Source organism: Mobula hypostoma, chromosome 23, assembly GCF_963921235.1.
Source record: "Mobula hypostoma chromosome 23, sMobHyp1.1, whole genome shotgun sequence".
NCBI classification, from domain to species: domain Eukaryota; kingdom Metazoa; phylum Chordata; class Chondrichthyes; order Myliobatiformes; family Myliobatidae; genus Mobula; species Mobula hypostoma.
The window spans coordinates 60,702,788-60,725,426 of NC_086119.1; the positions used below are offsets into that span (position 1 = coordinate 60,702,788).

The 22,639-nt window shown below is 44.8% G+C and overlaps 1 protein-coding gene across 12 annotated transcripts in view; it reads left to right on the forward strand.

The window, feature by feature from the left end:
• The window catches only part of depdc5 (DEP domain containing 5, GATOR1 subcomplex subunit), a 250,444-nt gene that overhangs the window by 82,578 nt on the left and 145,227 nt on the right, over positions 1–22,639 (forward strand). For all 12 annotated transcript variants that reach the window (XM_063031849.1, XM_063031837.1, XM_063031844.1 and 9 more), the window contains 2 exons: positions 13,623–13,749; positions 19,155–19,369. In XM_063031849.1, coding sequence (XP_062887919.1) covers positions 13,623–13,749; positions 19,155–19,369 — 342 coding nt within the window. The remainder of the gene's footprint in view (positions 1–13,622; positions 13,750–19,154; positions 19,370–22,639) is intronic.

Genomic DNA, 22,639 nt, shown 5'->3' on the forward strand with positions numbered 1-22,639 from the left:
GAAACATTTAACTTCACAGCCCCTCAGTTGTGACCAGGGATCCCAAATCAGGCTGGTTCTGTTTCTGGACATTACATCAGTTGCTCAAGCACCCTGACTATCTTTCCTCCCACACCAGCTGGAAGGAGAACACACTGTTTCTGCCCAACTGTGTTGATTTGTGAATAAAATAAAAAGCTGGGAAAGTTCAGCAGGTCAGGCAGCATCTCTGGGGACAGAAACTGAGGTGACTTTGATCAAAACTTTAGATCGATCTTGGCCCTTGGTGAAATTGGCCTTGTCCTGATCTCAGATAATTGGATGATTCCCTGTAGGTTAAACACAGAACATTAAATATTACAGCATAGTACAGGCCCATTGGCCCACAATTTTGTGCTGACCTGCAGGCACTATACGCTCCATCTACAACCATGTTCTGCTGAGTACCTGAGTTATTCTAGACTTGCTCACAGCAGAACTCATGCATTAATCTTTAGTCTTTGGTGACACCAAGCAGGTCTATGTGGGGGTGAGGGTGATCTCTGATCACATGGTGTTTGGACTCAGAAAAGAACATATCAGATATCTACACTGCTGAGTTGGGTGATGTTGGTTGAGGGTCTCCTTTAACCTTCACCGTTCATTGTCCTGGAAGCACGAAATGTGCCCATCATGTCAAACCTGATCCACTCCCCAGTTTTCTGTCTGTAAGTTTGCTGAGCACCAAATGCTTCTCTAAAGAAATCTCCAATGCGATGAGGATTTCTGTTTCCAGCATTCTTCTGGATAGAAGAGAGATGCACCCCAGCTGCCTCTGGGTGTGAATTAAAATAGCCTCCACTCTCCTTCATCCTTCCATCCTTCCTCTCACTGCTTGAAGTCTGTCTACTCCAAGTTTTAAGCTGGTAGCTGTTCACTGTATTTCAACCCCTCCCTAACTGCATGAATCACCTCTACTCTTAGTCTTAATTGTCAGGAGGCCAGACTTTGATAGGTACATGATGTGAGTGAGGGGTTTGGACGGATATGCTCCAGATGCAAGTAAATGGGACCAGGCAGACAAGGTCAGCATGGACTAGATGGGCCAAAGGGCTCATTTCTGTGCTGTAGTGCTCTATAACCTGGCCCCTCCACTTCCTGCTTGGATTCTTTGCTTGGCTCATTAAGACATGTGTCCTGATAGCTTCCTTGCCTCATTGATCTACCTGTATTCCTGCCTTCAGGTCCTGCGGTCTTCTTTTCTGAGGCTGCCAGGCCCTTCTCTGTTTGCAGATGCCTATCAGCTATTTCCCACCTCATTCATCCCTCTGAATGCTCTCTTCTTCATACTGAGCTCCTTTTGAGAAGGTGGACAGCAGGATTATTTTTGGTGCCCTGTCTTGCATCTCTGCAAATGGACCTGTTAGTCCGTCTGGAATTCCTCTTCGTGTATTTACTGAGATCATTGGTTCTCCACCAATGTATTTCTTGCTCTCTGTGCTTCTCAGGTTCCCTTCTAATTTCACTTATGCATCTTGGTTTTCTCAATGCTGTGGACATGGTCCTGTGAGTCTGTACTTGGAGTTGGGTTGATGTCCAGACCAGTGACTCAACCTCCTGGACGTAGCCATTCTAAAAGATGGCCTGCTGAACTGCCTCATTACACGGAACTTTGCGCACTTATCCCACTCCTGAGTCCTGATTACCTGCGGTGGCCAACTGGTCTTCTGGTTGGTGAGGTTTTGGAGGACATGGGTTTTTTTTTAACCAAAAGGGCAAGCCATGCTCCAATCAATTGAAGATTATGTTTACTGTTACGGGCAGATGTAAAGCATATAAATGAAGTGTCAATTAACTTTCTGCAGTAGCAGCCCAATACATTACAGAGCTAAGTGAACAAATTGTCAGGTGGGTAGTCTCCAACCTGATGCATGGACGTCAACTTGTCTAATTTTGGGTAACCAATCCCTCTGTCTCTTTTCCTTATTCCATTGTGTCCATCACCCTATCTCCTTATCCCCACCCATTCCATCTGTGCATCACTGACACACTCCTCCCACCAGCTCCCCTTCCCATCTGCCCCACCATCAGATTTCTGATTGCTCCATGAACCCCTGAGCACTGTCTGCCAATGTTTGCTGTCTTGTTTGCGTTGCTTGTATTTTATTGTAATTTACAGCATATTACACTGTTCTACTGCCCACAAAAAAAAACAAATTTCATGGCACATGTCAGTGATAATAAACTTGACCTTGATTCTGATCTCCTGTCCTTGTTGTCTCCTATTAGGTTCCATCTTCTTTAGCTCCGAGTCACTTCCACCCATCAGCTCCCAGCTTCTCACTCCCCTCCCCACCCACCTGCCTATCAAGCCCATCACCTGGCTTGACCTCTTACCCACAGCTCCAGCTCTTCCTTTGCCTCCACTTTTACCTCCTCTTTCTAGTTCCGATGAAGTGTCTCAATTGGAAACATCAATTGCCACTTCCCTCTGTCCATGCTGGCTGATCCACTGAGTTCATTCAGCATAAGTTAACATAGATTTTCTGTACATCAGAACTTCAAAAACATTTCGTCTCCCTCATTAACAAACATTCAGTAAAATTATAATAATGTCTTTACAAAAGTTTGGGAAAATGCAGTGGCACATCAGGTAGAGGCACTGACCCCGCTTCATTCCTGATACTTGCTGCCGTCTGTGTGGAGTTTGCATCGAGTTCTCTGTTCCCACACCCCCCCACCCCCCCACCCCATGGGCTCTGGTTTCGCCCAGATCCCAAGAATGTGCTGGTTGCTGAGTTAACTGGCTAGTGTAAATTTCCCCTGGTTTGTAGTGAATGGAGTAGTTATTGGGAACATGTGGAGAACAACATGGGTTAGTGTCAGGTTGGTGGATCTTGCTGGACAGAAGGACCTGTTTCTCTGTGGTATGGCTTTATAACTTGCTCCTTCCCCTCCATTGTTACAAATGCTGACTCCCATCTAACCACCTGGACACTGCAGGATGTTGGCGCTCTTCTGCTCACCTGCCTGCTGTGTCCTCCATCATCGTCGTGGCTATTCCTCGAGGTCGAGGATGATGGTCTTCGTTCTGAAGAAGTGGCCCACAGAGTGAAGATGCCTGTGTGTGTATTTGTTTAACGTGTACTTGATGTTGCACTCCAAGAAGCACACGATACTTCACAAATCAACCAACTGATTCCAATGGCATGGAAACCACGACGATAGGAGCTGATGGATTTGTTGCAGCCTTCATCCACCTCCACAGCCGTTGAGTTCGAAGTGACTTTGTCCGCCTGTTCCACCATTGAGGTCTTGGTTGGATTGTTCTTTATCAGGGACCTTACCCTCAACCTTACCACCATGGGTGACCCTACCAGGAGCATAGCTCCAGACGGCATCGCTCTCGGGATCTCAGGACCACACAAGCCTCTCCACCACGACAAGGTGACAATCCATGGAGAAGTGTCCTCCATCAGAATGCAGTGACTGAGGCTTTGTGGCGTAATGTGAGTGGCCACTCCTTAGTACACAGTGTGCAGCCAACCCATTTCTCTGGGAATATTTGTGGATGGTAGGAGAGTGGTGTGCTGGCTAACACCACCATCTTGTAGCCATGGAAGAAATGCTCAGAACTTGCCTTCTATTGTTTCCTGAATTCAGCGTAAATTCATTATCGTGGTATGTATGTATGTATGTACATGGTATGTATATGTATGTCACCATATACTACCTTGAGATTCATTTTCTTGCAGATATTTTTAGATTAGATTATGAGGACACTCAGTCCTCGTTTATTGTCATTTAGAAATGCATGCATTAAAAAATGATACAATATTCCTCCAGAAAGATATCACAGAAACACAGGACAAACCAAGGCTAACTGACAAAACTACATAATTATAACATATAGTTACAACAGTGCAAAGCAATACTGTAATTTGATAAAGAGCAGACCATGGGCACGGTAAAAAAAAAGTCTCAAGTCCCAATAGCCCCATCATCTCACGCAGACAGAAGCGCTGCAAACTTGCCGATGCATTGGAGCATCCGACTGCACCCGACTCTGAGTCCGTCTGAAAACTTTGAGCCTCCGACCAGCCCTCCGACACCAAGCACCATCTCTGCTGAGAGCTTCGACCCCGCCCTGGCCGCCGAGCAGCAAGCAAAGCCGAGGACTCGGGGCCTTCCGCTCCGGAGATTCTGGATCACACAGTAGCAGCGGTGGCGAAACAGGCATTTCAGAAGTTTCACCAGATGTTCCTCCGTACTCTCGCGTCTGTCTCCATCAAATCAGGATTGTGCATGGTATCTTACTTGACAAATAACAGATATAATTCACCGGAGTGGCTGCTGCAAGCTGTGTCGTGCCTCCATCTTCTCCTCCCACTCTACAGGAAAATAAAGAAATACAATAACATTTATTAAAACTATAAATAACAAAGACTGACAAACAACCAATGTGCAAAAGAAGACAAATTGTGGAAATAATAAAAATATCTCTGTCTGAGATCTCTGGTCAGAGTTGATCATGGATATTATGTCCTAAAATCTAGATGCACAAGCCTGGGCAGCACAATATGGAGAGCAAGCTGTTGCCCATGTAGCAGGCTCCCCCTATCCACGCATCTGATGAACCCAAAGGAACGGCACAGACTGATACAGTTTGGTATCAGCAGCATTGCAGAAGTAGCAAGTCAGCATTGAACTCACTGTAGGACTGCTTTAGTGATTTCAGCTCCGGGTTTTCCCTTGGTGTTTACTCCCAAAGCCTTTCCCATGAGTGGGTATAGCTGCAAGGCAGTGGAGATTTCAGATCAGAGTTTTCCTTCTAGATGAGCTGCCAACCACGGCTGATGAGCACTATCTGCCAAAAGTGACTGGCTTTAAGGTGGCAGTAACCCGCCTTTGCCCCCTCTCCTGTCAGTAGAAACAGTTCCACTGGGCTTAGTAACTAAGCCACACGTGAAGGCCAGAAGCTCAACTTGGTTGTCAAAGGCTATTCGAGATGCACGCCATTTGGTACATTTACTAGGTAGTGAGAACTAATCCCCACTACCACTCCTGGTTGCAACAACCTTAAGGAACCAATTAAAAAAAATAACTTTGAGAACATGAGGTGTAGAGTCCTGGAGAGTGAGTCTGTAGATTGTGGAGACAGTTCAGGATCGTTGGCTATGTGAAAGCTGCATTCCATCCGTGCCTCAGACCGGAATGTCCGCTGCGTCCCACAGACAAATAGCTGCTGATAAATAGTTGCCTCTGTGGTGCAAACTATACCAGTAGTGTCAGTCCTGCACCTTTGTTCTGAGGAGCTGGCAGAAACCCACTGAAGATTCTGTAGAAAGGGAGGCAAATCCTCACTGGACAGACCCTGTGAGAAGCCAAAACCGTACAGATCCTGAAACCTGAAATGAGCAATCTGTTGAGCTGGAAATCCCTGCAGGTCAAGGCTGCTTTTGCTGAGGGAGCAGGTGTTGGGCCAACTTTTCAGGTGGTTTTGACAATCTTCCCCACAGCCACAGTCTGACCTGGTGGGTATTTCCTCTCCCTCCTCGATACAACGTCCTGTGGTGTTGCAGTGTGTCTGAGAGCAGCACCTCAGAGTACTGCACTTAAGACATGTGTCCTGTCCAACCAATAATCCACTTTCAGTCTCCATACTTGTAAATGGGCCGTTCTCATCATCACTACACAGTTCTGTCCCAAAGTATCGAGGGGCCTGGGTGACAACTGTATTATAGATGTGCACATTCATTGTCTGGGCTGAGGGAAATGATCAGCTTCCCTCAGAGTGTCTGGAAACAAAACAGGAGTGATAAATGCTGAAATAAGTGAAGGAAAGTTAAAAATATCTGTTGTCAATTGAGAATTTGAAAGGTGTTGAGAAGCCCTTGACTGGATGAACTGTTCTCTGCCAGTGCTTACTCTGTCAGCCCCAGCTGTGGAATCAGTGAAAACCTCAATCTCAAGCCGAGTGTTAAGCTGCGTCTCTGGCACAGAGTCTGGCCCTGTGGCTCAGAAGGGTAGGGAAAGGAATAAGACAAAGGAGCAGAAGTCGTCCATTCGGCCCATCGAGTCTGCTCCACCATTTTATCATGAGCTGATCCATTCTCCCATTTAGTCCCACTCCCCTGCCTTCTCACCATAACCTTTGATGCCCCGGCTACTCAGATACCTATCAATCTCTGCCTTAAATATACCCAATGACTTGGCCTCCACTGCTGCCCGTGGCAACAAATTCCATAGATTCACCACCCTCTGACTAAAAAAATTTCTTCGCACTTCTGTTCTGAAAGGGCGCCCTTCAATCCTTAAGTCATGCCCTCTTGTACTACACTCCCCACATCATGGGAAACAACTTTGCCACATCCACTCTGTCCGTGCCTTTCAACATTCGAAATGTTTCTATGAGGTCTCCCCTCATTCTTCTAAACTCCAAGGAATACAGTCCAAGAGCGGACAAACGGTCCTCATTTGTTAACCCTCTCATTCCCAGAATCATTCTAGTGAATCTCCTCTGTACCCTCTCCAACGTCAGCACATCCTTTCTTAAGTAAGGAGACCAAAACTGCCCACAGTACTCCAAGTGAGGTCTCACCAGCACCTCACCATGACATCCCTGCTCCTATACTCTATTCCTCTGGAAATGAATGCCAACATTGAATTCGCCTTCTTCACCACCGACTCAACCTGGAGGTTAACCTTAAGGGTATCCTGTACAAGGACTCCCAAGTCCCGTTGCATCTCAGAACTTTGAATTCTTTCCCCATTTAAATAATAGTCTGCCCATTTATTTCCTCTGCCAAAGTGCATAACCATACACTTTCCAACATTGTATTTCATTTGCCACTTCTTTGCCCATTCTTCCAATCTATCCAAATCTCTCTGCAGACTCTCCGTTTCCTCAGCACTACCGGCCCCTCCATCTATCTTCGTGTCGTCAGCAAACTTAGCCACAAAGCCATCTATTCCATAATCCAAATCGTTGATGAACAATGTAAAAAGAAGCAGCCTCAACACGGACCCCTGTGGAACACCACTCGTCACCAGCAGCCAACCAGAATCGGATCCCTTTATTCCCACTCTCTGTTTCCTGCCAATCAGCCAACACTCTATCCACGTATGTAACTTTCCCATAATTCCATGGGCTCTTATCTTGTTAAGTAGCCTCATGTGTGCCACCTTGTCAAAGGCCTTCTGAAAATCCAAATATACAACATCCACTGCATCTCCCTTGTCTAGCCTACTGGTAATTTCCTCAAAAAATTGTAATAGGCTTGTCAGGCAGGATTTTCCTTTAAGGAATCCATGCTGAGTTCTGCCTATCTTGTCATATGCCTCCAGGTATTCTGTAAACCTCATCCTTGACAATCGACTCCAACAACTTCCCAACCACAGATGTCAAGCTAACAGGTCTATAATTTCCTTTTTGCTTCCTTGCCCCCTTCTTAAATAGCGGAGTGACATTTGCAATCTTGCAGTCCTCCTGAACCATGCTAGAATCTATCGACTTTTGAAAGATCACCGCTAATGCCTCTGCAATCTCCACAGCTACTTCCTTTAGAACACGGGGGTGCATTCCATCTGGTCCTGGAGATTTATCTACCTTTAGCCTATTCAGCTTCCTGAGTACTTTCTCTGTCGTAATTGTGACTGTGCACACTTCTCTTCCCTGCCACCCTTGAGTGTCCGGTATACTGCTGATGGCCTCCTCAGTGAAGACTGATGAAAAATACTCGTTCAGTTCCTCCACCATCTCCTTATCTGCCATTACAATTTCTCCAGCATCATTTTCTATTGGTCCTATATCTACTCTCACCTGTCTTTTACTCTTTATATACTTGAAAAAGCTTTTAGTATCCTCTTTGATATTATTTGCTAGCTTCCTTTCATAGTTAATCTTTTCCCTTTTAATGACTTCTCAGTTTCCTTTTGTAAGCTTTTAAAAACTTCCCAATCCTCTGTCTTCCCACTCATTTTTGCTTCCTTGTATGCCCTCTCCTTTGCTTTAAGTTTGGCTTTGACTTCTCTTGCCAACCATGGTTGCATCCTTTTTCCATTCGAAAATTTCTTCTTTTTTGGAATATACCTGTCTTGCACCTTCCTCACTTCTCGCATAAACTCTAGCCACTGTTGCTCTGCCGTCTTTCCCGCCAGTGTCCCTTTCCAGTCAACTTTGGCCAGTTCCTCTCTCATAACGCTGTAATTTCCTTTACTCCACTGAAATACCAACACATCAGATTTCGGCTTCTCTTTTTCAAATTTCACAGTGAACTCAATCATGTTATGATCACTGCCTCCTAAGGGTTCCTTCACCTCAATCTCTCCAATCACCTCCGGTTCATTTCACAATACCCAATCCCCCAGTGCGCTCAACAGCTGATCCCCTAGTGGGCTCAACAACAAGCTGTTCTAAAAGGCCATCTCGCAGACATTCTACAAATTCTCTCTCTCGAGATCCAGTGCCAACCTGATTTTCCCAATCCACTCGCATGTTAAAATCCCGCACAATTATCATAACACTGCCCTTTTGACAAGCTTTTTCTATTTCCTGTTGTAATTTGTAGTCCACATCACTGCAGCTGTTTGGAGGCCTATAAATAACTGCCATCAGGGTTCTTTTACCCCTGTGATTTCTTAGCTCAACCCATAAAGATTCTGCACCTTCCGATCCTATATCACCTCTTTCTAATGATTTAATATCATTTCTTACCAATAAAGCCACGCCTCCCCCTCTGCATACCTTCCTATCCTTTCGATGCACTGTGTATCCTTGGACGTTCAGCTCCCAGAGACATGCATCCTTTAGCCACGTTTCTGTGATGGCCACAATATCACACCTGCTAATCTGTAGCTGTACGACAAGATCATCCACTTTATTCCTTATGCTGCGTGCATTTAAGTATAACACCTTAAGACTTTGGTACTTTTCGCTTTGATTTCACTGCAACTTTATTGCACTGCAATTCATCCCAATGGCTACAAATTTGCTTCATCACCTGCCTGGCTTTCCTGACATCTTTACTGCTCACTATCTTAGATTTTTTTCTGTCTTCCCCTTCCTCCGTTCTATCATTCCGGTTCCCATCCCCCTGCCAAATTAGTTTAAAACCTCCCTAACAGCTCTATTAAACTTTCCCGCCAGGATATTGGTCCCCTTTGTGTTCAGGTGTAACATGTCGATTTTGAATAGGTCATACTTCCCCCAGAAGACATCCCAATTATCCAAGAATCTGAAGCCCTGCCCCCTGCACCAGTCTCTCAGCCACGCATTCATCTGCCTGATCCTACTATTCTTGCCCTTGCTGGCACGTGGCACAGGTAGCCATCCCGAGATTACTACCCTGGAGGTCCTGCTTCTCAGCTTCCTTCCTAACTCCCAGAAATCTCTCTTCAGGACCTTTTCCTTTGTCCTGTCTGTGTCATTGGTACCAACATGTACCAAGACAACTGGCTGCTCACCCTTCCCCTTTAGAATATTCAGGACCTGATCCGAGCCATCCCGTACCCTGGGACCTGGGAGGCAACACACCATGTGGGTATCTCTATCAGGCTCACAGAATCTCCTGTCTGTTCCCCTGACTATGGATCCCCTATGACTACCGCATTCCTCTTCTCCCTCCTTCCCTCCTGGACAACAGTGCCAGTTAGGGGATCAGACAAGCGATTCTATGGACGCAGGAATGAAACTCGGATGGTAGTTCACCTCTCAGGTGCCAGGGTTCAGGATGTTTCTGACTGCATCCAAGATATCCTGAAGTGGGAAGGAGAACAGCCAGAGGTCATGGTACATATTGGTACCTACGACATTGGTGGGAAAAGTGAGGAGGTCTTGAAAAGAGACTACAGGGAGTTAGGAAGGAAGTTGAGAAGCAGGACCACAAAGGTAGTCATCTCGGGATTACTGCCTGTGCCATGCAATGGTGAGTATTGGAATAGAGTGAGGTGGAGGATAAATGCGTGGCTGAGGGATTGGAGCAAGGGGCAGGGATTCAGATTTCTGGATCATTGGGACCTCTTTTGGGGCAGGTGTGACCTGTACAAAAAAGACGGGTTGCACTTAAGTCCCAGGGAGACCAATATCCTGGCGGGGACGTTTGCTAAGGCTATTGAGGAGAGTTTTAATTAGAATTGCTGGGGGTGGCAACTGAACTGAAGAGATGGAGGAAGAGGCGGTTGGTTCACAAATAGAGAAAGCTTGGAGACAGTGGGAGAGGGAGGATAGGCAGGTGACAGATAAAGGGACGTGCTCAAACCGATGGTTTGAGGTGTGTCCATTTTAATGCAAGGAGTATTATGAACAAAGCGGATGAGGTTAGAGTGTGGTTCAGTACTTGGAGCTATGATGTTGTGGCCATTACAGAGACTTGGATGGCTCGGGTAGGAATGGTTACTTAGAAGGCCAGGCTTTAGATGTTTCAGAAAGGACAGGGAGGGAAGTAAAAGAGTTGGGGGTGTGGCACTGTTGATCAGAGATAGTGTCATGGCTGTAGAAGAGGAGGAAGACATGCGGGGATTGTCTGCTGAGTCTCTGTTGGTGGAAGTTAGGAACAAGAAAGGGTCAATAACTCTATTGTGTGTCTTTTATAGACCACCCAATAATAACAGGGACATCGAGGAGCAGGTAGGGGGACAGATTCTGGAAAGGTGTAATAATAACAGGGTTATTGTGGTGGGAGATTTTAATATTCCCAAATATCGATGGGCATGTCCCTAGGGTGAAGGGTTTAGATGGCGTGGAGTTTGTTTAGTGTGTTCAGGAAGGTTTCTTGACACAATATGTAGATAAGCCTACAAGAGGAGAGCCTGTACTTGATCTGGTATTGGGAATGAACGTGGTCAGGTGTCAGATCTATCAGTGGGAAAGCATTTTGGAGATAATGATCACAATTCTCTCACCTTTACCATAGCATTGGAGAGGGATAGGAACAGACAAGTTAGGAAAGTGTTTAATTGGGGTAAGGGGAAATATGAGGCTATCAGGCAGGAACTTGGAAGCATAAATTGGGAACAGATGTTCTCAAGGAAATGTACGGAAGAAATGTGGCAAATGTACAGGGGATATTTGCGTGGAGTTCTGCATAGGTACATTCCAATGAGACAGGGAAAGGATGGTAGGGTACAGGAACCGTGGTGTACAAAGGCTGTTGTAAATCCAGTCAAGAAGAAAAGAAGAGCTTAGGAAAGGTTCAAAAAACTAGGCAATGATAGAGATCTAGAAAATTATAAGGCTGGCAGGAAGGAGCTTAAGATGGAAATTAGGAGAGACAGAAGGGGCCATGAGAAGGACTTGGCGGACAGGATTAAGGAAAACCCCAAAGCATTCTACAAGTATATGAAGATTTAGAGAATAAGATGTGAGAGAATAGGACCAATCAAGTGTGACAGTGGAAAAGTGTGTATGGAACCAGAGGAGATAACAGAGGTACTTCATGAATACTTTGCTTCAGTATTCACTACGGAAAAGGATCTTGGCATTTGTAGAGATGACTTACAGTGGACTGAAAAGCTTGAGCATATAGATATTAAGGAGGAGGATGTGCTGGAGCTTTTGGAAAGCATCAAGTTTGGATAAGTCACTGGGACCAGATGAGATGTACCCCAGGCTACTGTGGGAGGCGAGAGAGGAGATTGCTGAGCCTCTGGTGATGATTTTTGCATTATCAAAGGGGACGGGAGAGGTTCCGGAGGGTTGGAGCATTGCAGATGTTGTTCCCTTATTCAAGAAAGGGAGTAGAGATAGCCCAGGAAACTATAGACCAGTGAGACTTAGTTCAGTGGTTGGTAAATTGATGGAGAAGATCCTGAGAGGCATGATATGATTAGGAATAGTCAGCATGGCTTTGTCAAAGGCATTATGAGCCTTCTGAGCCTGATTGAATTTTTTGAGGATGTGACTAAACACATTGATGAAGGTAGAGCAGTAGATGTAGTGTATTTGGATTTTAGCAAGGCATTTGATAAGTTACCCCATGTAAGGCTTATTGAGAAAATAAGGAGGCATGGGATCCAAGGGGACATTGCTTTGTGGATCCAGAACGGGCTTGCCCACAGAAGGCAAATAGTGGTTGTAGACAGATCATATTCTGCATGGAGGTCAGCAACCAGTGGAGTGCCTTCGGGATCTGTTCTGGGACCCTTAGTCTTCGTGATTTTTATAAATGACCTGGATGAGGAAGTGGAGGGATGGGTTAGTAAATTTGCTGATGACACAAAGGTTGGGGGTGTTGTGGATAGTATGGAGGGCTATCAGAGGTTACAGTGGCACATTGATAGGATGCAAAACTGAACTGAGAAGTGCCAGATGGAGTTCGACCCAGATAGGTGTGAGGTGGTTCATTTTGGTAGGTCAAATATGATGGCGTAATATAATGGTAAGACCCTTGGCAGTGTGGAGGATCAGAGGGATCTTGGGGTCTGAGTCAACAGGACACTCAAAGCTGCAGCGCAGGTTGACTCTGGTTAAGAAGGGATAAGGTGCATTGGCCTTCATCAATCATGGGACTGAGTTTAGGAGCCGAGAGGTAATGTTTCAGCTAAATCGGACCCTGGTCAGACCCCCACTTGGAGTACTGTGCTCAGTTCTGGTCACCTCACCAAAGAAAGGATGTGGAAACCATAGAAAGGGTGCAGAGGAGATTTACAAGCATGTTGTCTGGATTGGGGAGTATGCCTTGTGAGGATATGTTGAGTGAACTTGGCCTTTTCTCCTTGGAGCGATGGAGGATGAGAGGTGACCTGATAGAGGTGTATAAGATGATGAGTAGCATTGATTGTGTGGATTGTCAGAGGCTTTTTCCCAGGGCTGAAATGGCTAGCATGAGAGGGCACAGTTTTAAGGTGCTTGGAAGCAGGGACGGAGGAGATGTCAGGGGTAAGTTTTTTACGCAGAGAGTGGTGAGTGTGGGCAATGGACTGCCGGTGACAGTGGTGGAGGTGGATACAATAGGGTACATGGAGCTTAGAAAAATAGAGGGCTATGGGTAACACCCTAGGTAATTTCTAAGGTAAGAACATATTCGGCACAGCTTTGTGGGCCAAAAGGCTGATTTGTGCTGTAGATTTTCTATGTTTCTGTGTTGGCTTTGAACTCACTGAAACCTTATAAACACAAGAGATTCTGCAGGTGCTGGAAATCCAGAGCAATGCGTACAAAATGATGCAGGGACTCAGCAGGTCAGGCAGCATATATGAAAGTGAATAAACAGTCGACATTTTGGGCCAAGACCCTTCTACAGGACTGGAAAGGAAGGAGAAAAAAGCCTGAGGAAGAATGTTGGGAGGGGGGAAGAGGGGAAGGTGTGCAAGCTGGTAGGTGATAGGTGAGATAAGTGAGGGGGAAGGTACGTAGGTAGGTAGGTGGGTGAGTGAGGGAGGATGAAGTGAACTGTTTGGAAGTGTAATTCTCCAGGTGCAGTATCAGAGCCCATTTGTCATTCTAGAATTTACAATTGAATTCGTTAAGCATCTCGGCTGATAATTTGACCAAGAGGATTTGGAAGCAGTCTTGAGCCCGATCTTCTTTCCACCTCTGTGGCCTTGCTGCTTGAGACGGTGGTGACACTGTGAGGACTGGTAGAGAGGTCACCAGGCACTGAAGGAGAGAAGCATGATTATTCGCAGGTGTCACCCTTGCTCATTGTGCTTTGTTTCATCTTCAGCCATTGGCGCCAGTAGCCCGAAGGAATCGGAGAATAGCCTCCCGATCCAGGTGGATTACGATGCGTATGATGCTCAGGTGTTCCGCTTACTGGGGCCTCCTCGGACCCAGAGGCCCACCTCTTTCAGGTGAGCTGTGTAATTGTTGTTCAATGCTTTGGGAGTGCAGAAGTTATCGTGAGCTACCCTCTTTCCTTTCTTGAATTCGATTTTCTCAGTGAAGGGACAGAGAACAGCTGCTGCCTACTTCCAGCCTCTGCTGAGGTAAACCAACAATTGTTTGCAACAACTCCAGCAGATGTCAGCTGTTTTTCCTTTGAGCCTATTCTGCCAGGTATCACAATCACTGATCTAATTCCATAATACTCTTTGCAATATTCTTAAATTCTTTGAATTCCCCTAATATCCAGAAATCTGAGTACATGCAGATTTGCTAATCTCTGTGCAGAGAAATTCATCCTCCTTTCTGTCCTAATCTTCTCATGGCCACCCACTCCTCCGCCTCCCCGCTTCTAAATTTCATCAGGGGAAATGTTCCTCTCTGTGTAAAGCCTGGTTGGAGCTTGAAAGTACAATTTTCACGAGCTGGGAAGTCCAAAACCATAGACAGTTCTCCAGGTGCAATCTCTCTGAGCCCATTTATAATTGCTGTAAACATTTGTACTTCTGCACTCAAATGGATGCTAACGGCCTTTTCCCCAGCAGAGAGAAGTCCAAAATTAGGGGATAGATGTTTAGGGTGTGAAGGGAAAGATTTGAAGGAATCTGCGAGGTAAGTTTTTGATGGAGAGGGTGGTCAGTATATGGAATGAGTTGCAAGAGGAAGTGGTTGAGGCAGGTACTGTCATCAGTGGACTCTGAAAACTCACTCATTCCTCATTTACATTTATTTACTTGTGCACAAGGAGAACACCATTCTGACATTTGAACAGAGAAATACCACTTTTTTTAATATATAGAATTGATTAGCAGTAACACATGTTGACTAATTGGTAACCTTGTGTATAGTTCAAATTCCTTATTTGCACGATCAACCATGATTCACAATACAGGTGTTAAAAGTCCACAGAAACTACAAACTAACAACTGATAATCCTTTGAAGATAATAGCCCCTAGCTGGTGTGTGCCTTGCATCCTTATCTTGTCTCCATATGTCAAATGGTTCTGGTCCTCTGCTGTGCAAGTGGAAGCTTTGCTCCTCAAAGATCTTTCTTCAAAGGCCTCTCTTGCCTGGGTTGACTGCACACCATCTGTTGGCTGTCCTTATCTAGAGATTGCCTTAACCCAGTGTTTTCCAAACCTTTGTTTAGCCCAATGCCCCCTTAAAGCACCTTTATACTTGAAAACACCCCCCAAAGCACAATATTCTTTCTAGCGACCCATAGTGTAAAAAAATCTACCATATGTGTACATGAGAAAAATTATTCTGCTTTAATTATTTATGCCTTTAAACCTAGCTTACACAGTACATGTGCACTGTACAGCAGCTTCGATATCAATGTGATCCTTGAGCTTGATAGTTTTTAGCAAGAGCTGAAATATTTGGTTTAAGTTATGACAGCAAAAGACTTAAGTCCCCATGTGTAACAATGTCCAAGTGGTTTCTGTTTTTTTTTGTGAGTATGTGGTTCACTGCACTGAAGCCTCTTTCAACAAGGTCGGAGGATTCTTCTCCAAAGACCAGGAAACTTAATATGACACTGTAGCCACATACCACAAAAGCCGACATTTTTGAAAAGCAATTTTGCTTCTTCATCAATCTTGAATTTTGATAGTTTTATTTTGCAATGTTACGTACCCCGTAACTGGGTTGCCAAACCAGCAGAAATGGATCACTCAGTTAGAGTCTGGAGTACTAGAACTAAGAAAGTTTTATTAAAGAAACAAGCAACACAGTAATCGAAAGGATAATAAATGCAACAATTCAACAATGATAACCACACATGTGCACAGAATTAAGATAACAGCATCAATCAAGCTCTATCGTTGTCTAGGGGGTAAATGACCAAATTTCAAAATGACTCAAAGTTCAGTCCAGTTCAGTTTGCAGTAATCGTTGCCATGGCGAGGGACAACGTGGGGGGAGAGAGAGATAGAATAGGAACAACTGATCATTCAGAACACTGCTTCACTCACAGACCAGCGAGATGGCTCACAAACAGTCACCTGAGGTCACCGACTGTGACCCCTCCTCCAGATGCGGTCGATCCTCTGCAGTGAACCCGGCACCCAGGCAAGGGCGGACACACACCGGGTTCCCGCTGATCGTACCTTTCCACCCTTGTCGTTGTCTGGTGCTTCTCACCCACTCGTGAGAGGCGCACCGCTTCCAGGGTCTCGTTACCTCGGGTGGCGTGTGTCCCTGTCTTGGCGAACCTGTCCCTTTTTATCCCCCTGCTGGGGTATCGCCTGTCCATCACTTCAAACAGTTCAGGGTTCAAAGGGGGAGCCGCTCCAGACAGCTCTCTCTCTCCCACGTCCCTTCATTACACATCTCCAGACGCTGCTCCATTGTTCCTTATCTCTCCTTCCCCTGAGGGCAGGTGGCAGACCAACTGCTGATGCCACTGATGCTAGCCCAGGCCAGCAAACATCTTAATTTTATGTGTATTCTCGTAACAGCAATCACTCTTACTATTCTTCCACCTTGCAAAGAAATGAGTTAATAACCCAATCCGGAATTTCCAGGTTGTTCAAATTCTTGAATCGATTCTGAAAATTCTTCTTCAGTGACTGCAGGTGTAAGCAGTACTCTTGTAAATCACTGTCCATGAAAGAGACTGTCATACTTTCCATGCAGGGAAATTGTGAAAACATTCTTCTCCCAATGTTCTGTATGTATATTACCAATTTTCCAATAAAAGTAGACTCTGCACATTTTGCCTAGATTAAATTGAAATTCTCACCCTGCAGTTTCATATTTAGAATGTTCATTTTGTCATGCAGATCAGCCAGGTATGTCACATCTCCATGTAGAAGTTCAACTGTTTCCCACGCTCTTGTCGACTTTGAGCAAAAATTCAACTACAGTATTAAAAAGATCAAAGAAACATTTTAAGCAGCAGCCTTTTGACAGGCAATGCACTTCAGTGTGAAGAAGCAAGTGTTCAAATTCTTCATTGTTATCTTGGCATAACTGCGGAAATATTCTACTATTTAATAGATGAGCTTTAATTTTGTTGATAGCATATATAACAAGAGTCATACTTGAAAAATGTTGTTAGCTGAGGTTTTTAGCTGTGAGACATTGATGATGAATTACACAATGGATTGCAAACATACTTGGAATTTCTTTTTTCATAAATGCCACTAAACTGGTGTGGTGACCTGTCATATTTAGTGCTCTATCTGTTGCACAAGAAATCATGTTCCTAATCAGAATACTTTTATCCTCAACATACATTTTGAGCTTGTTGTATCTTGATTCTCTGCTGATTTTTGTTTTTTAACTTTTTTACAAAAGAGAATCTCTTGATAAATGTTTCCATTTTTAATATGCCATTAGCAAATGCCTCATTGTCTCGCACAGTTGACTTATCCAGTTCTATTTTTTGTAGCTCTGGCATAGTTGATACTCAATGTCTTCACTCATTTCGACAATACGGTGAGCTACAGTGTTACAACTCAGAGGAATTGATTTTAAGGTACTGGCATCCATTTTGAGAGTGATACAACAGGATGCAGCACTTCTGATACAGCAGGCATTATTAGTCTTTCACCAATTGTATGAGATTTTCCACACTTTGCTATCATTTTGGAAATGTTATAAGAAGCAATGAGATTGCTATCAAGGTCATTTTTAGCTTTCTTGGCAGAAGGCTCGAGTGTGCAACACTTTTCTAATGCTTCTTTCATCTTCTGGAGCTGAGTAATAACGTAAGAAGCCTTTTCAGGGTGTCTTTTTTGGAAAAGTTCCTGCAATCTTGATGGTTTCATGGCTTCATTAGACAGTACAGTATTACAAATAAGACATGTAGGGCATCTCTGATCTGACGGGAGTGGAATAAAACTGAACTCCAGGTATGTGAAGATTCTGTAGTTTCTGTTTCTTAGCAGGATTAGAATTCAAGGCTTCACTGCCTTCAGACTCATAGAGAACTCACCATTTGTATTTACCCAACGTTAATGGGGCTAAATTAAAGTAAATAATTAACACAAATAGGAATGCCTATGAGATGTTGATAACGGCAGCGAGTTGACACGGTCTGTCAGATTTCGTACCTCAAGTTAGGGCACTGCGTACTGCCGCCCCCCGCCCACCGTTGGAATCATTGTCTTAGCCCTTGCCTTGCTACAACTTCCACAGTAGTATCACTTCTGGTACATGCAGGGGTGGGATTTGGAGGAATATGGACCAAACACAAGAATTTGGGACCAGTTGGATGGGCACTGTAGTCTCCATGGACTTGTTGGGCCAAAGGGCCTGTATTTGTGTTGTACTGCTCCAATTTCTAAATCCACTTGTAATAATGATTTGTCTTCCCAGTCCTCCTGCATCTGAATGTTGGCTTTTGATGACTTGTGTACAAGGACACCTAGGTCCCTTTGAATATAAACATCACTCAATCCCTTGCCATTTGAAAGATACGGTACTAAGCCTTTCTATTCAATGCTCCAAATTAGTGTACATCACATTTCCCACAAGATCTGCATGTTCTTACCCACTCACACAAGTGATCCCTTCCCCCGCCCCCGAAGCCTCCCGACATCCTCCTCCCTACAAACAATCCCAGCCATCAGAAAACTTGGAAATATGACATTTGGTTTTCCTGCAGTCATCTCATGAATAGCTAGGACACAATACTAAAACAGTGGTATCCACCTGGTCACAGCCTGCCAGCTTAATAATGATCCATTTATTCCCACTCTTTGCTTCATCTGGTAACCTGACCATTATCATCTGTCCTCCTCATCATATTCTGTAAGGGCTCCAGCAGATTAATCCAACAAGACTGTGGTCTGTCACTCTGGTGTCAAATTGTAGTGCTTTGTGTTCCATATTATTCAATTAATAAGAGATCATTTCTGAATTCCATTGTTTTGGTAGGTTGTGTGTAACACAGTCCAACCCTTGCCTGTATACAGGCTTGTGTACCAGCAACTGTTAGGATCTTCAACCATAATGGAGAGCTGGGCAGGTGCAGTAATTTGTCCTCCGCCCCCTGGTTAAAACTAATGAACGCTGTGCACCAGATTAGTTTTATTTGTCACATTACGTCAAAGTTTGAAAACATACAGTGAAATACGTTGTTGACATCAAATCAAATCAATGAGGATTATGCTGGGTAACCCTCATGTACTGCTGTACGTTTGCCAATATATCATGTCCACAACTTAGTAACTGTAACCTGTATGTCTTTGGAATGCGGTCACCATGAAAGTGTACAAAATCCTTACAGACAGCAAGGGGATTGAACCCTGATCGGTGATTATCTGGTGTAATAAATTAATTGCTCAAATGATATGCTACAGCGCACCCTCAGCCCCACAGCAGTATTGCAGAGTGATCAGCTTCTTGTGTCTCTGTCCTCAGGCCTGTTCGGGAGAGCAGCACCAGAAAGAGTTCCAGCTCCTTTGATGTTTCAAATAGTCCCCCCCAGCAACGAGGGACCCAGCCTCTAGAGGAGGTGCGAAGCCAGGCCTCTGACGACAGCTCACTGGGGAAAATCTCAAACATCCTCTTGATTCCACGGCCTCACCTTCACCAGTATGAGGTCAGCAGCTCTCTGGGCTACACCAGCACCCATGGTAAGGAGCAGGCATGAAAGGGTTCCTTCTGTTTCACTTCAGGTGCTGCCTTCCCCTATGCTCTGTGTTTCAGCTACAAGAGTCGATCAGAGCTTTGGCCATCTTGCACGCTGTTCATCAGGTTGTCTGTCTTAGGACAACTTGATCAGCATCCAAGATGACCAAAGCTGTTATCTTGTAGCTGTTACTGTTACATTTGGTACACTGGTAACAGTAACCTGGTACATCTCCCAGCACTAGGAATGGCAGTAACCCTTCTCATTTGTGTGGTGCCATTAACAGCACAGAATGCCTGGTGAATGTTACCAAACTAAACAAGATCCAGGCTGCTCTGGAGCCCTTCTCCTGCCGCTTAGCTCTTGCAAATATTGGGATGCTTTTGAAAGGCTAGCTTGTGACTCTTCACTGAGGTTTATTAGTAGCTGGATGGATGCTTGTGTGGAACACTGGCTGGATTGGCCTGTCCTTGGGTACAGAGGAGATATCAGGGAGAATTTTTTTATGCAGAGAGTGGTGAGTATGTGGAATGGGCTGCCGGCGATGGTGGTGGAGGCAGATACGATAGGGTCTTTTAAGAGACTCCTGGACAGATACATGGAGCTCAGAAAAATAGAGGGCTATGGGTAACCCTAGTTAATTTCTAAGGTAAGGACATGTTTGGCACAGCTTTGTGGGCCAAAGGGTCTGTATTGTGCTGTAGGTTTTCTGTGTCTCTACATGATAGCCTGTATAACCCTGGTGGGCCCGGGGGATCATGGATTGTACAACAGATCTGTTGATCTCTGTGCATGGATCTGAGCTCTGACACTCAGGCCTAACTTATCAGGTGGGCAAACCCCATGAGGCCTCTGACTTTGGGAACCCATATAAGACCACAAGATATAGGAGCAGAATTAGGCCATTTGGCACATCATGTCTGCCTCACTGTTTTATCATGGCTGATCCATTTTTTCCCCCTCAGCCTCAATCTTTACTTTACTTTACATTATTGTTGCCAAACAATTGATACTAGAGTATATAATCATCACAACGATATTTGATTTTGTGCTTCGCGCTCCCTGGAGTACAAATCAATAGTAAATAGTAAAAATTTAAATCATAAATAGAAAATAGAAAAGGGAAAGTAAGGTAGTGCAAAACAACCAAGAGGCAGGTCCAGATATTTGGAGGGTACGGCCCAGATCCAGATCAGGATCCGTTCAGCAGTCTTATCACAGTTGGAAAGAAGCTGTTCCCAAATCTGGCCGGACAAGTCTTCAAGCTCCTGAGCTTTCTCCCGGAGGGAAGAGAGACGAAAAGTGTCTTGGCTGGGTGGGTCGTGTCCTTGATTATCCTGGCTGCACTGCTCTGACAGCGCGCGGTGTAAAGTCAGTCCAAGAACTGAAGACTGGTTTGTGTGATGTGCTGCGCCCTGTTCACAATCTTCTGCAGCTTCTTCCCGTCTTGGACAGGACAACTTCCATACCAGATTGTGATGCATGCTAGAAGAATGCTTTATACGGTGCATCTATAAAAATTAGTGAGGGTTTTAGGGGACAGGCCAAATTTCTTTAGTCTTCTCAGGAAGTAAAGGCGCTGGTGGGCCTTCTTGGCAGTGGACTCTGCTTGGTTGGACCAAGTCAGGTCATTTGTGATATTGACCCTGAGGAACTTAAAGCTTTTGACCTGTTCCACTTGCACACCACCGATGTAAATGGGGTCGTGCGGTCCGCTACTCCTTCTGAAGTCAACAGCCAATTCCTTCGTCATGCTGACGTTGAGGGATAGGTTATTGTCTTCGCACCATGCCACTAGGTTCTTAATTTCCTCTCTGTACTCAAACTCATCATTACCCAAGATACGGCCTACAATTGTGGTGTCATCAACAAACTTATATATTGAGTTCGATGGAAACTTGGCTACACAATTATACCAGGGGGCTGAGTACACAGCCTTGTGGGGTACCAGTGCTCAGAGTGATTGCAGAGGAGAGCTTGTCCCCTATTTTTACAGCCAGGGTCCTGTCTGTGAGGAAGTTGAAGATCCAGCTGCAGATCTGAGTGCTAAGGCCCAGGTTCCGGAGCCCTGCCTCCCCCCGCCCCCCCCCCCAATCCCTTCATGCCCTGGCCAATGAAGAATCTACCAACGTCGTCCTTAAATATACGTAAAGATTTGGCCTCCACAGCTGCCTGTGGCAAAGAATTCCACAGATTCACCACTCTCTGGCTAAAGAAATTCCTCCTCATCCCTGTTCTAAAAGGACACCCCTCTATTCTGAGGCTGTGTCCTCTGGTCTTAGACACTCCCACCATAGGAAACCACTTCTCCATATCCACTCTATCAAGGCCTTTCACCATTTGATAGGTCTCAATAAGGTCATCCCTCATTCTTCTGAATTCTAGTGAATACAGGCCCAGAGCCTCAAACGCTCTTCATATGACAAGCCATTCAATCCTGGAATCATTTTCTCGAACCTCCTTTGAACCCTCTCCAGTTTCAGCACAACTTTTCTAAGATAAGGCGCCCATACCTGTTCACAATACTCCAAGTGAAGCCTCACCAGTGCTTTATAAAGTTTCAACAGTGCATCCTTGCTTTTATATTCAAGTCCTCTTGAAATGAATGACAACATCACATTTGCCTTTCTCACCTGAGACTCAACCTGCAAATTAGCCTTTAGGGAATCCTGCATAAGGACTTTCAAGTCCCTTTGTGCCTCAGGTTTTTGTATTTTCTCGACATTTAGAAAATAGTCACCCCTTTCATTTCTTCTACCATACACTTCCCAACACTGTATTCTGTCTACCACTTCTTTGCCCATTCTCTTTATCTAAGTCCTTCTGTAGCCTCTGTACTTCCACAAAACTACCTGACCCTCCATCTATCTTCGTATCATCTGCAACAAAGCCATCAATTCTATCTTCCAAATTATTGACATATAACCTGAAAAGAATAGGTCCTAACATTGACCCCTGAAGAACGTCTCTAGTCAATGGTAGCCAAACAGAAAAGGCTCCTTTTATTCCCACTGTTTGCCTCCTGCCAATCAGCCATGCCAGAATCTTTCCTTTAATATCCTTGGCTTGTAGCTTGTTAACCAGCTACCTTGAACAAGGCCTTCAAAATTACTTTGTATATAATAGTATTGAATTGAACTGAGTTATTTTTGTCAAGAATAAGTATACGTGTCATTCAGAGTGTGGAGTGAGGGTGAAACGAGCTGCCAGCTTGTGGTGGATGTGGGTTCAATTTTAACATTTAAGAGAAGTTTAGATAAGTACATGGATGGGA